This window comes from Prorops nasuta, unplaced genomic scaffold, assembly GCF_024137725.1.
Source record: "Prorops nasuta isolate Cenicafe-Biocafe unplaced genomic scaffold, Cenicafe_Pnas_1.2 PNAS00002, whole genome shotgun sequence".
Classification (NCBI taxonomy): domain Eukaryota; kingdom Metazoa; phylum Arthropoda; class Insecta; order Hymenoptera; family Bethylidae; genus Prorops; species Prorops nasuta.
Window position 1 is genome coordinate 3220928 of NW_027116799.1, and position 14147 is coordinate 3235074.

The following is a 14147-nucleotide window of genomic DNA, read 5'->3' on the forward strand; positions in this document are numbered from 1 at the left end:
AGGTGGATGGACGGATAAAGTAAAAGGCGGTGGGATGCTCACCTGCGGATCACGCTGTGTATATAGCGTTGTTCTTGTACCGGAGACGTATACCTGTCGGTATACGATAAACAGTTAGAGAGAGGGGGGGGGGGCAAGCGAGAGTCATATATTATATATATATATATAGAGAGAGAGAGAGAACGAGGCATCAACCGGAAGGAACTAGAGGACCCTAAGCCCATACAAATGCTCGATTAACGAACTCCATAGATCTTCCCCGAGGCACGCGCTAAGAATACAGAGTGCACGTTCCTTCCTCATACCCCCACTCCTCTCCTTTACTCCACACTACCATACGTATAACACAATCTTCGCACATTAATCTGTCACGCTTATGTGTATATTTATATATGTATTTATGTCCGTGAGAGTGTATATGTGTATGTACACATTCGTCACCCCACTGGCATTCGCAGAGAGCTTCTTTTGTAATGGCACACGTTGCTAAGCGCATTGCATCGATGCAACGTTCTCATGCAATTGAGCCAGAGACACGGCATCGAGGAACAACCACCGATTGGACTCTCCGGGAAATCGACAAGGCTACCGCCCCGCCCGCCCGGCGCCGGCTCCACTCGCTCTTGCTCGCCTTCCTTTCGCGCTTCCATCGTCCATTACCCAAGCGAGCAAGAAAATATCATTTCAATCGTGTCCATGACATAGAATACATCTATCCAGAGCACGCCAACCATACCGATAATTTCAATATCGGCTCGAACCGCCTTTTCATGTTAATCCAGCCGCGAGACGTTTCATCATTTTAGTCGTTCATTTGCAAAGTCACACTTGATGGATTTTTCCTCGTCTTTCTTCTTACCAGAGTCGTTCTTTATTTTTATTTATTCTCTTGTAATTATTATTATTGCCATTGTTAGAATGTTTCATAGTCTTTGCAAAGTTTTGTTCGGTAGATTTTTGTTAATTTATTTTTGTCTTGAATTGTTTATTTTGTTTGTTTTATTGCAATTGGTGGTATAGTGCAATTTTTAGAGTCTTATCGTCCAAATTTTTGCAGCGTTGCCGTTTCTATTACTTTTGCAAAAGTTGCACTTGGCAAACTTTCGTTCAGCGTTATATAGTCGAGTGATTTATTTTACTGATTTTCCTGTAACAATTATCAGGCATTTTGCAACATTTCCGTCTGGACATTTGCGAAAGCTACACACCTGGTACACTTGGCTCACTATTTTCTCGTCGAATATCGTTTGCTGTACTCATTTTTCCTGAATAATTTTCATAGCTTTGTTGCTGCGACGTTGCCTCTTTGTATACATTGGTAAAAATGAAACTGTGGCCTCGTCCCGAGTCGAAGAAAACTGGCAACTTAGCGAGAAGAATAGATATTTACACTGGATACATTTACGTCGATCGTAGTCTCCCCTCCTCGTCAAGTGGCTTCACCGTTGGCCGTTATTATTCGGTCCAACCTTGACCGTGTAAACCTGCCGGACGCGATAAAGTAACCGTGGAATATTTTCTAGCGTACGTCGGTATAGAAGCGGGCGACCCTTTGGTATTTAATAAACATTCCACGAAGGCCACGGTTTGGTACAAACCAAAAGCAGCATTTTTGTCGAGAGACGAAAAAGCCGCAGGGGGCTCGTGCTTCGTTGTGGCTCTCCTATTATTGCGGAATAATGATAATAATAAACAAGAGAAATTATCGAAATATCAGTATTTTTCTCTGCGGTCCGAGTTAATGATTCTATTATTCTTATTATATAGCTCTTACGCAACTCAACAATCATTTTTCACGATGTTTCAGAACGGAAATTGTTCGTGGGTATGCTTTCGAAGAAATACAACGAGAACGATGTAAGGAGTATGTTTGGTGTTTACGGAACGATCGAGGAATGTTGGGTACTGAGGGACGACGCTGGACAGAGTAAAAGTTGCGCGTTCGTCATCTTCGCCAGCAAACAGAATGCCATTAACGCCATCAAGGCCCTTCATCATTCGCAAACCATGGAGGTAAGTTCTTCCACATTTTTCTTTGTGCTTCCCTTTATTATTACACACACACACACACACACACTTTGATCAGGTCAGCGCCTATTGACTCGTCAACGATAACGCAATTATTACGCATGGTTGTACGTAGTTAGGTTAGACTCTCTTACACATACATATGCGTTTCTACGGGACCTATAAAAGTGCATTTGCATGTTCATAGTTTTAAACTAAAAAAAAAAATTTAGTCTGAAAATATTTTTATTAAGTTAATGAGCAAGTTTGTTTATTGATATAGAAGTAATTTATTATAATAATGAAATTATTCGTGATTCATTATATTAATAAAGTTTCTGCATCATTGCAACAAAAATTTTTACTGGTTGAAGATTTTTTCCAAGTGTAGACTTGGTTTATCTATATCTGTGTTTTTGCAGGGCCTACAGAAATTTTCTCATACGCTAAAAATGGGAAACTTTCGTCGGGACCTGCAAAAACACTTTTGTATGGATCTAGCCTTAGGCTTGCCATGTTGCCCTCTTTCTCCTAAATGCTGTACTCTTTTAAGCGAATTGTTTAAAAAATTTAATAGACAGGTTCATAATATTATTAAATATTTAAACAATTACATTTTTCCTCATTAAATTCTTTTGAATAATATTAGCTTTTATTTTAATATTTCTAATGTGTCTGGATTTGAAAATGATAATTCTAACCACAGTGTGACTAATCCAACTCGCCTCAGAACGTAGATGCAAAAAATTATTTTATTGATTGCACGAGTACTTTCGATAATTTTTTCTACTTTATGTGGAATGTAAAATAATGTAGTTTCTATAATGTTAATATTACAGTATATATAATAAAAATGGCATACCTCCTGGTTCGTTCTATATATATAAACAAAATAGGTATATTATATAAAAGATTTTTTTTATTTCTGCAAAATACTTTTTTTTCTACGTTCCCTTTAAATTGTACCAAAGCATTCAACTCACATTAGGCTGCCAGCGATAGCGCAATTATTACATGCAGATGTACGCGTGTATCTCTGAAAAATAATATGTCCGTCGCGTGTATAAGTATATATGTACGTGTGTATGTGTGAGAGGAAACGTTACGCAGCAAGAGCCATTAATTTTTCTCGGTCCATCAAAGCTATCCTTTCACCATTTGCGAAAATTATAATAAAGCGTCCTTGCACTATTTTCCCCTATTTCAAAATTCTTTTATCGATAACTTTTTAACGTGCATATTTTCCTCGTTATTATCCCTGTCCCCTTTAATAAAACATCGACTGAAAAACTAGAATTTTTCACATATACATCCAACGTTTGAAATCTTTTCTATTATATTTCTGTTTCAATATTTTGTTCACTGTACACCGAAAAACCCCGACGAATCTTTGTAAAATGGGTCCTTTAATTTATTATCAACAATCGCGTATAAACAAAGCATCAATAATAATCAACTCGACGCAAACCAGTCAATAAATAATTTCTATCCGAAGAACCGTTCTCGTCACTCATAGACGAACCGTGTCCTTGTTCTATTTCTCATCATTCCGAATAACATTACCATTTTGTAATCCTTTCGATACTAAATATATCGTACAATATACGACACGTCTCGCTAATACTATATTCAAACCGAAAACAAACAAAGTGACAATACTTGATAGAATAAACGAGAAACGATGAACCGTGCGAATTTGTTGTACGTGTTTTCGACGTTGTTGAATAAATTAATAATCGATATGCCATAGAATATCTTTGTACAGAAACGTGTTTTGTTGATAGATTTGTGCACGTTCCCAGAAAATAGCTGCTGTTGCTGCGCGCGTAAGAGAGAGAGAGAGAGAGAGAGAGAGAACGAAAACGTTTGTGTATATAGTTATATATATTATCGTTTGGGTTTGGGCGTGAGATGCGATTGAAGTGGGTCGAGAGGGAATAAAGGATATTTTCTTTCTTGGACAAGCGTTCTCCAGTGTACAAACACGGCAAGTGTCCGTCTTATCTTCATTCAGCATGAGTTTCGTCTAAAAGTTAAAAGCTCTTCTTCTTCTTGCGATTCTTTTTGTCGTAAGACTCCCTTATAACACACGATGTTAGTCGATGGACATTGGCTCGATGCCACCGTAGCTCGGGCAAAACATCCGCGCTGATCCACAACCCCGGCTGATCACCAATTTAACTCCAAGTAACTGAACCGAGCAAAGAAAGAAGCTCGAACGGGCCGACACCTCGACAATTCCAAGTGCGCGTGACTTTCCCCCTACGGCTACTTCCTCTTTTATATATGGAGGGGGGAGGGGGACCCACTCCACGCCGCCTATTGGAACCGCGCTACAACTCACACACATAGTGGCAATTAAGCGATCATTTCTAACTGTATAAATTAACAAAATTTAGGGACAGTTTTTTTTAATCACATTCTTTCGAAGTTTGTTCTACTTTATTTTCTCTCCTATGTTTATAGTCTTTATGCATAATTTGAAAATTAAAATTTTGTGGAATCATTACCTTTTCTCTGAGGATGTCTCTGTATGGATGATCGGAGTAGAATGCCACTGTGTAGGTGTGCAAATAGCGAATACTCAATCTTAACAAAGTAGTCTTTACAAATCCTCCACAATCACGACTATGCAATAAAATTCTAAACAATTTGATATATATTTCTAATTTTGATAAATTTCATTCTACAGGGTTGCTCGTCGCCGTTGGTCGTCAAGTTCGCCGACACGCAAAAGGAGAAGGCCCAGAAGAGGATGCAGCAGATCCAAGCCAACCTTTGGAACATTGCAGGAGTTAACGTGGCCCCTCATTATTTGGGAACCGTCAGTTTCTCATTACTTCTTCTCGCTTAACAATCCGGTTAATCTATCATTGTTTTCCGTACACTCATTTTACACTCAATTTACCCCTCGTCCGTGTGTCCTATCGTTATTAGTATTTTTACCATCACCACTACCCAGACTCGGCGATTTCACCGAAAGCCAATACCGGGTCCAGTCTTACATTGTAAATTAACAGTAACGCCTAGCGGCGGCTTTCTTCCCATGCGAAAAGTTATTTCACCGTTGCACTTTTTGTCAATCTTAGTCGCGCTATTCCTCCCACGGTCGATCCGAATAATGCTCCGCATATACCGAGTGTCTAGTAAAGTTTCTATCTATTTTACATATAATTCGCTTGATTTACAAGTCGTTTTGCATATAATCAATTTTGAGCGGGCACAGTCGTTGGACAAGTTGAGTGACGCACGGTGATTTTACTGTGACGCCAAAGTGGCCCAATGTTCTTTATCATCGAGTTGGCAGGGTGTTCCAAAGTCACCGGATTTAGGATCGACGCGTGTATGTATGTATGTGTGTGTGTGTGTGAATACCCGTGATGGGACGCTTCGCGCTTGTATTTGAGAAATTACGTGCGAGAGAGAGAGAGAGAGAGAGAGAGTATCGGAATGATAGATGATTACGTTAATTGCGTTAATTAAACGTCGGAGAAAATCCGTCTCTGGCCAATGTGCTAAACTATTTGTGATACAGAGGCATCTTGCAGAATGACACGCACAATCTGGCACCTAGCTCGTTGCAGCTGCTACAACAGTTGCAAGCAACGGCCAATGCAGCCACTCCGGTGGCAGCGAACGCTGGGGCCAGCGCCTTGTCCAGCGTGCAGCACCAGTTGTTGCTGCAGCAGCACCTCGGCCTCGGCGCCACCACGCCTGCGCAGCCCGCGCCTCCCACGGTGCCCACCTCGCCGGAAATTAATCCTGCCAACCTTCAAAGCCTGGCTACTCTCGCGTCCTTAAGTAATACGGCTGGTGAGTATGGTCAGTGTCACCCTTAACTTTTTTTTCTTTCTTTCTTTTTTTCTTACTTATTTCTTCCATTTTTTCTTATACTTCTCCAACCATTTCTTGTCTCTATCCACTCGATTCTAACCTTGTCAACTAATTTTTGGTATTTTTTTAACAACGCTGCATTGCGTTTTACTGTTTTCTCTCTCTTTCTCTCTCTCTCTCTTTCTCTCTCTCTCTCTCTCTCTCTCGTAGCTTTGTTAAATTTTAGTTTACACTGTGAGACAAACTGATTAGTGTGCACTTGAGCTAACTTCGCTTGGTACTCTTTCTTCGTTATTTTCCTATACTGTACCTTGGTTAAAATGCACACTTACGAATGAATTTTGTACAGTGTGTACTCTAGGAAGTTGTGAGTGAGTGAGAGAGAGAGAGAGAGAGAGAGAGAGAGAGAGAGAGAGACTGGAAGAAAGTAATATTGTTTATCCTTATATTTCTTGTATCACGACTGATGTTTTTTTTTTTTGGTTCCACAGCGAATTTCGGCGTATCCCCGATGAGCATGCAGAATCTGGTGACTTTGGCGGCTATGACGGGAGGAAACACTAGCAACCTTCAAGTATCACCTAGTGGTGAGTACAACGAGAAGAGGAATTATTGGATGATCCGCAATAACCTTTGGATATTTTTAATACGCTTTCTACTAATTCTCTCAGGGCTCAAATTTTTATACAATAATACTCTTTAGAATTATTCAATAATGTAGTTCATTCAATCCGTATTAACTTTTTTTTTTAATCATTCTTGCTTTATAACAAATCAATCGCAATATCGATGCGTTACTAACAGCGATGGTTAATTCCGGGACTGCGTTGTGTGTTTCAGCGTTGAGCGGACTGGCAAATTCGACAGCAGGTATGTCGTTATGTACGTGTCCCATTGCTGGTAGAGTATTAACCACTACTAAATTAATTTCAATCACCGCGAAGGGATCTAATCGAATGAACATTCTAGTTTGATCACATCGTTCAGTTGAGTGTACGCATATTCTGTTCTGCTGCATTGTGTTCTCGTGCCAATGTCCAAGTAATCATTGCATCCAATCTACTCTCAGCCCATCGCATGATAATTTCCCCTTTCGATCCTTTAATACAATTGCCCTCGCCGAGTCTAACATCCATCCATCCATCCATTTCTCCTACGAACAATAGTCCAGACCAACCCTGAAAGGCAGCGCTTATTCGCATTAAACAGTTAACAACAGTGCGCTCGTGATTAACAAACCTCTGTATTTATTACTGTGTAAATATATCACATGTTTTCTACCCGACGTTACCTGCAAATATTCGACAGAGACATTAGCCTGAGATCCTTGGATTATCCCAATTAACACTCCACTCACTCGTGTATTCTTCGCATTAGGAACAATCTTTTCTCAAGTTTTTAATCAACCATATTCTTTTTATATCCAGCTGCGCTTCTTGGAAAAACCAACAATACAGGTGAGATCACACTATCAAGACATCTATAGTGAAACTTGTATACCAAAATTACAGATCAGTCTTTTCCAAAACTCCTAGAGCTAGCATTGCACAAGCTTTGCAGATTAGATTAGTAGTGGAATTAATTTAGAAAATGTAAGGTGTGCATTAAGAGAGAAACTACTGATTTCAAAGGACTGAGAGTTTTTGTAATTCGTTAATTTGGATGATTAATGTTTTTGATTGGTTCAAAGCGGTAAAAAAAGAGTCAGAGATAAGGATATAGAGAAATCGAGCTTGTAATGAGGGTGGGAGTAGGGTGAGGGGGGAGAAGCAGTTAGTAGTTACTTACATCTGGGTTGACTCGAATGAAATTGTGGTGAAATTAATGGCTTCAATTGTCTATTTTCTGTACATTGTTTTGCAGGGTCGTCCGGTGGTAATCTGAGTCCTGTAACGTCGCTCGCTCTAAATTCCTTAACGGGGAACCCATTAAACGGCCTACAGGATTCCTTGAGCAACGCTTATTCGAGTTTGCAGCAGTACGCAGGTAATTGCGAGCCTTCTTAAAGCCCCAGAAATTGCAAAAACGGTCGTAGCGGTTGATAACTTTTTTCCCTCCCCCTATACATCTTCTTTCTCTCGTTTCTTTATCACTCTCCATCTCTCTTCAATGCATAATATAAATCTATTAATAAGTATATAACTGTGAACGTTAAAGCTCTCATTGGAAAGACGACGCTGACCGTGGAAAAGAAAGAGTTGCATAGTGAGTAACTTGCACAGTTTGCAAGACGTACCACTCTCGTTTTTGCTCGTCTAAAACTCTTCTTTTGATTCTCCTTCTCCTTCTTACTTTCGTTGCTATATATTGTTTACTATACTACTATTCTGTCGTTATTGTTTGTTTTACTCTGCTGTTATTATTGCAATTATTATAACATCAAATTGGTTTGCTTGATAAGAGAATATTTTATTATCACTAATTGTATCGGCCAAAGAGAAACTTTCCAGTGGTAAAAGACATTTTTTATAACTTTCTTCAGACTCGAAACACCTAATTTGTGCGAGGTCGCCTTGCAGTGGTATTGTTGTGGTTATTGTGATGCCATTTGTATCGTTATTATTATTATTCTATAGTTTTTTCGAGAAAAGAAATACAAGAAAAAGTAAGAAATAGAAAATCTAAGTTGGAGAGTTTTGTCGAAGGATTGCAGAAATTTTCTCTAAAGGCGGATCCAATGTGTCGAGCTCTCCCGCACCAAAAAGAATTTCCCCATCGACTTAGTTGCTAGTTATAGGGAATAAATCAATGTGATCTGCGCTCTATTATTATATTACTCACGGATCTTGCAATTTCAGGGTTCCCCGCGTTCACCGCTGCTGCTGCAGCAGCTGCAGCGGCTGCGCAAAATTCAAGTTTCAGCGCAGCTGGCAAGAGAATCGAAGGACCTGAAGGTGCCAACTTATTTATCTATCACTTACCCTCGGAATTTAGCGACGTGGACCTGGCGTCGATGTTCGCCCCCTTTGGCAATCTCATATCAGCGAAAATCTTCATAGACAGGCATATGAAGACCAGCAAGGGCTTCGGTGAGTCAAACACGAATAAAAAAAAAAAGAAAAACCCTCGTGAACCTTATTTTAACCAATTAATTGGAATATCAATTATTACAGGTTTGTTCGTCTCGGTCGTCCCTTATTTCACTCGACAATTAAGAGGAGGACATGTACTGACTTTACAGAGCGTTTTCACCTGAAAAATGGTTTAATACAAATTTAATTTGAAAAATTTTGTTATTTTAAGCGAAAGTTATTTCCCCGAGGATTCGAAATTCAAATAATGTTGATTTGGAAATACTGAGATTTCAGGTGGAGTTACTCTGTAATGTCTGTATCCAGCTTGTTATAAATTTATTATTCAATCGCGATGCAAAGACTGAATCAACATCACGAATGGCAATTTTGCTAGCTGTCTAAGAATCATTTTGACCAAGTTTCAAAAGTGATTATTCAAAAAGTAATAATTATATTGTTGATAATTGATGTTAAAAATGTATCTAGATCTAGGGGATGAACGAAACCTTCGGTGAATATTACAAATACAGAAAACTGAAAAACTGTCTTTTTAAGGCAGTTCGAAAAGTTGCCATTCTCTATTTTAAACCTTTGCATCGCGAATGGACCGTGGACGAATCTACCAAAAGTGTAGAAATCACAACTAACACTATGGTTGCCAGAAAGCATGTATTGTAAAAAGAAAAAGTACAACAGAAGAATTATTAGTTTAAAAAAATTAAAATTTATGCAATTTTGCAGAAAAAGGAAAAATATAAACAATGAACGCTCCCTTCAAAAGAAATATTCTGGCAGCCCTAGTTCTGAGAAACGAACAAATCTGGATTAATTATTGATATCCCTCGTATGAGGTAAATAAGAGAGAAGGAGAGACGGGGGTGTAAATTGTGTACAAGAAACGTTATATGAAATATTGGCTAAAAATTGCAGGCTTCGTTTCGTACGACAACCCAGCAAGCGCGCAAGTGGCAATACAAGCAATGCATGGTTTTCCAATGGGAACGAGGAGGCTGAAGGTACAATTGAAACGGCCCAAGGACGCATCCAAGCCATACTAGTTGGCTGTGTTGGCCTCGACAATCCTCCGTAGGTAGATACCATGCAGGAACAGGATAAACACCGGCTCGGGTGTCATGTTTTCAAACCATCAAACTACTCTGTTGGTAAAAGTTCAAAACAGTAAATACGGGTTCGTCGAAGTCCTTGCTCTTTTTTAAGGATTCCACCGCTTCGATATACAGGATTCCTAGATAGATATTTTAGTTAAACATTTGTCACTGTTCACGATTCTTCGGTAGACTATCGAATTTACCCTCGATAAGGAGGATCTAATGCTCTCTAGTCATTCGGGATAGATTCTCTTTTGCACAAGGGGTCCAAAATCCACTTCTTTTTTTTCCATTTCTCCTAGTATAGTTTTTGACTTTAATAACGATGCTGTGATATTTTAGGAGACTACGATGGATTCACTGTTAGATTATATTATACTATACATAGAGGCGTAATGCTGATTACGTCTATATCGAGCAATCGGATTTTCTGCTCAGTCAGCTTCTCTTCTAATCGCCAGTCCGTCCATTTAGATCTTAACGAACTATTTATAATGATCTATCGTCGATTTTCTTCCAGTTCTAGACTAACTGTTACATTCTTTTTTACGAAGAACAAAAATCCTAGCAAAATGTGTTCCAAGCTTGTAATACATAATACATATTTGTCTATGTAGACTGTGTGATTTTCTGGAAAGTATTATACAATGTTTCAAGTGGATCGTATTAATATAATCATGTTGTACTTGTAATAGTGGGATTTGGAATATCCAAACGATTTCACCGTGGCTCAATTAATCCGCTTTACACGAATGATTTTTTGGCACGCGCGTTCTCTTACTCTCTCTCTCTCTCTCTATCTTTCATTCTCATTCTTTCTCTCTTTTTCACTCTCTCCTCTCTCTATCTCTCGTACGGACAGATTATCAAATCCTTCCCAGCTGAAATCATCCATACGTGGTACACATTTAAATTTACTATAAATGCATAATACATATTATACGTAATAAATAGTATACGTTTAATGAATGGCTGCTATTAAAGCTTTCTATGTTAAACTTTGTGCACAACAATTTTAAAATTACATTCGTATATATATATATATGTATATATTTATATATATATATATGTATATATTTATATATATATATATATATATATATATATATATATAGTATAGTTGACTAACACTGTATTAGCTTCTTGAGAAAGGTACCATAGCAAAATGCTTGTTTTTCTCGATTATTACACACGCGAGTTTTTAACTAAAATCCATATCACAGCAGAGACAGGCGCTCAAACAAACACAAGTCCATTGACTCGTTTCAACAAAAGACAATATCAGTAGATTTAACGTAAAATCTAGACTACAGAGTTGTGTCGTCCTTCTATATCAATATCGTTTTTTAATAATCATTATAATCAGTGATAGAGATATATCATGAAGGCTCTTTTAAACCTCATTCCTTTTCATCGAGTAGAAGTTTACGCGCATTTTATTACGCAGATCCCTTATTAGTGTGAAACGGTATGTGGAATTTGAGACGTTCTCTCGTTACAATGCACCACGAAGTTTGATGGTTACTGACGCTATGATGCTTTATTAGCCGGTAGTACTAACACACACTAGCCTCTGTGCTTTTGAGACATCGCCAATCCCCGGGCACATCTGTTGTAATCAATTACAGTATGAAACCCTCTGTCTATCAAATTGTAAAATGTAGCCGCACTTGTTAACGATGAAAGTCTCTAACAATTATATCTAAACTCGTTGTTGTAATCCTGATTAGAATCGAATCTGCTCTAAACTGGCGATGTTGATGAACTCTCTTAAGCGTGTGGGGTGCATTTAGGAGAATTCTCTCAAGACTTTGCAGGACATCGTGATCGAGACACGCCATCCTCCTAGATCTTTAATAATATAATAGTAATTATTGTAACTATTACCACAGCTGACTATATCCTCCAGTGTTGTAAAATTAAAAATGAGACTTTGTGCAAAACTAACGCTTTGGTCCCCCTGCAGGGTCTTTGGATGAATTCGCCACTACACGCGCCTATTATTATACGTATTTGGTGGGTGTGACAGTGACTAACCTGTCCGTGTGTTTGTTTATGTGCCAGCAGGTGGCCTGTGACGTTGTGACCGTGTACTCTCGATCCAAGTCGGCGTGCCATATCTGTAATCAGTCGGTCGATAGTCAGTCAGTCAGTCAGTCAGTCAGTCAATCTGAAAACTGTCGTCGAATCGGGCGAACGTTCTTTCGCACGGTCGCTTCTTCACACTGAATCACCACACACACATACACACACAAAAATATATATATATACATATATATATATACACTTATACAAGTCGAACGAATACCTTCACATCCCTCCTCCCTTCCAAAACCTTCTTCCCCCAATCTACTCTTCACCATCGACTCACCTACCACTACTATTACCACTACCACTCTGCACTGGCCAACATAAAACTCTCTTATCTCATCATATCATTCACCCAAGTGACCATGTCGAATTCATATATCACACAACTCGGTGGCCCATCAAAATTTATCCAACCCACCCCTATACCCACAACCATTCTTTCTCGTACTTAGTCTTTTTCAAATCCAACCGCAATTCTCTCCCCTAATCCTCGGTGATACACACGCGACCCTTAAAATCGTCGAATTGCGTGGCTCGTTGCACTCCCTATTGCTAAAGTTCTACCATCACCTGCACCATCATCATCATCACAACAACAACAACATCTACTACTGCTACTGCTACTACTACTACTACTACTACTACTACTACTACTATCATTGAAAGGCGGTGCGAGAGTGATAAGATGCGAGATCTCTCCTCGACCTCGGCTTGCTGTGAATTTCCCAAGAAATCAACTGAAAAACGACAGCAGACACGCACGCACCCTCACCGAAGCAGGCATAGAGCACCAAAGGGTGGAGGAAATAAGTAGGGACGACGAGTCAAGTGTTTGTTCACTTGCAAGTAGTACGAACCTTGCTTGGCCAAACTCGCACCATCCTCTCTCTTATTTCTGGTTTCATCCCCCCTACACACCTGCAGTCTCTGTACATAATTCAAGAAAACGTGTGTCCGTCTGGCTCACTGGGATTAACGTTTATTCTTCGTGCGAGCGTATGTCTGCGTTTGTTATGTACACACTAGTGTAGTGCACGTGTACGCGAACGCATTGGCGCGATACGTCTGTATAAAATAATGCTGCACAAATATCGTAAATAAACTATTTACACGCCCGTGCGTCCAACGCGTACACGTGCAAAGCGATGATCGTTGAGAGAAATCCAAGATTAATGTAACGCGAGCACGATTTTCAAACCAGTAATTGTTGTAACGATGATCGAACGCACGTTCAAAGTACCAAGAGGGTTATTATTCTTAATTGATCGAACCCCTCGAGCTATCGTTAAATCTCGTCGAGGCACGCAGTGTGATAATGTGATTAAGAGTTTGTTCATCGTTATAGCAATTCAGAAGGTTGCGGAGGACTTCTTGTACGTTTTCATGCTTTCCTCCGAGCTTCCGAATGAGTCGAGCGATTCTCAGAGATATTTTCTTATACTTGTGATTAACGTGAGATGTAAGTAGTAACAGATCGCTCGTGTGTAAAAGCGAGGATGTGGACGACCATCGATTGTGTTCCGGCGGCGTAAGCGAGATTTCAACGAGTGACGTCACTTGTGAGTGGGGAAGAAAGCAAGAAGGAGTCGCGCGTTGAAAATTTGCCCGATGCTTCGACGTGGCGAAGTTGCGTTCCACTCGAGAAGGACATTCTTGGGATTCTTGAGGAGCCCTTGAATGGCGAGCTTCCGCCGATCGAGGGATCCGCATGCTAGTGGATAGCTGTGTGTACTATGACCGATATGCGATAGTTATTTTTCTCGACAAAGCACCAAGATCGTCGCTGTCATTTTACGTACCTGTTTGTGCACGGTGGATTCGTGATCGATGGGAAAATAGTGCACCGACTCCACGGGGCATCAGGCGAGGAATAATCGTGCACTCGTTGTTTCAATTCTTCTCTTGCGAGAGGAAGGAACGCGTGAAAGAATTTCAGGGAATAGGCGAACCCGCAGCTTAGTATTCGCTCTTGTAGAAAAAAAAATTGTTAAGATTATTGTGAAAAAGAAGCTGATCGGGGTGAGAGGACATACCAGAAAGAGGAAAGTGTGAAGCAAACGAGTGAATGATAGAGTGAATTAGGGGGGGGGGG

At 39.7% G+C, this 14147-nt stretch overlaps 1 protein-coding gene across 16 annotated transcripts in view; it reads left to right on the forward strand.

The window, feature by feature from the left end:
• The window catches only part of LOC136782698 (CUGBP Elav-like family member 1-A), an 84393-nt gene extending 70265 nt beyond the window's left edge, over positions 1-14128 (forward strand). For 3 of the 16 annotated variants that reach the window (XM_066742311.1, XM_066742328.1, XM_066742439.1), the window contains exons 6-15: positions 1808-2013; positions 4700-4831; positions 5556-5829; positions 6333-6428; positions 6682-6723; positions 7269-7298; positions 7705-7827; positions 7999-8046; positions 8640-8870; positions 9786-14128. In XM_066742311.1, coding sequence (XP_066598408.1) covers positions 1808-2013; positions 4700-4831; positions 5556-5829; positions 6333-6428; positions 6682-6723; positions 7269-7298; positions 7705-7827; positions 7999-8046; positions 8640-8870; positions 9786-9913 — 1310 coding nt within the window. In that variant the 3' untranslated portion in view covers positions 9914-14128. The remainder of the gene's footprint in view (positions 1-1807; positions 2014-4699; positions 4832-5555; positions 5830-6332; positions 6429-6681; positions 6724-7268; positions 7299-7704; positions 7828-7998; positions 8047-8639; positions 8871-9785) is intronic. The other 13 variants (XM_066742319.1, XM_066742343.1, XM_066742352.1 and 10 more) reach the window with 13 other exon arrangements.
• Positions 14129-14147: the final 19 nt, after the last annotated feature.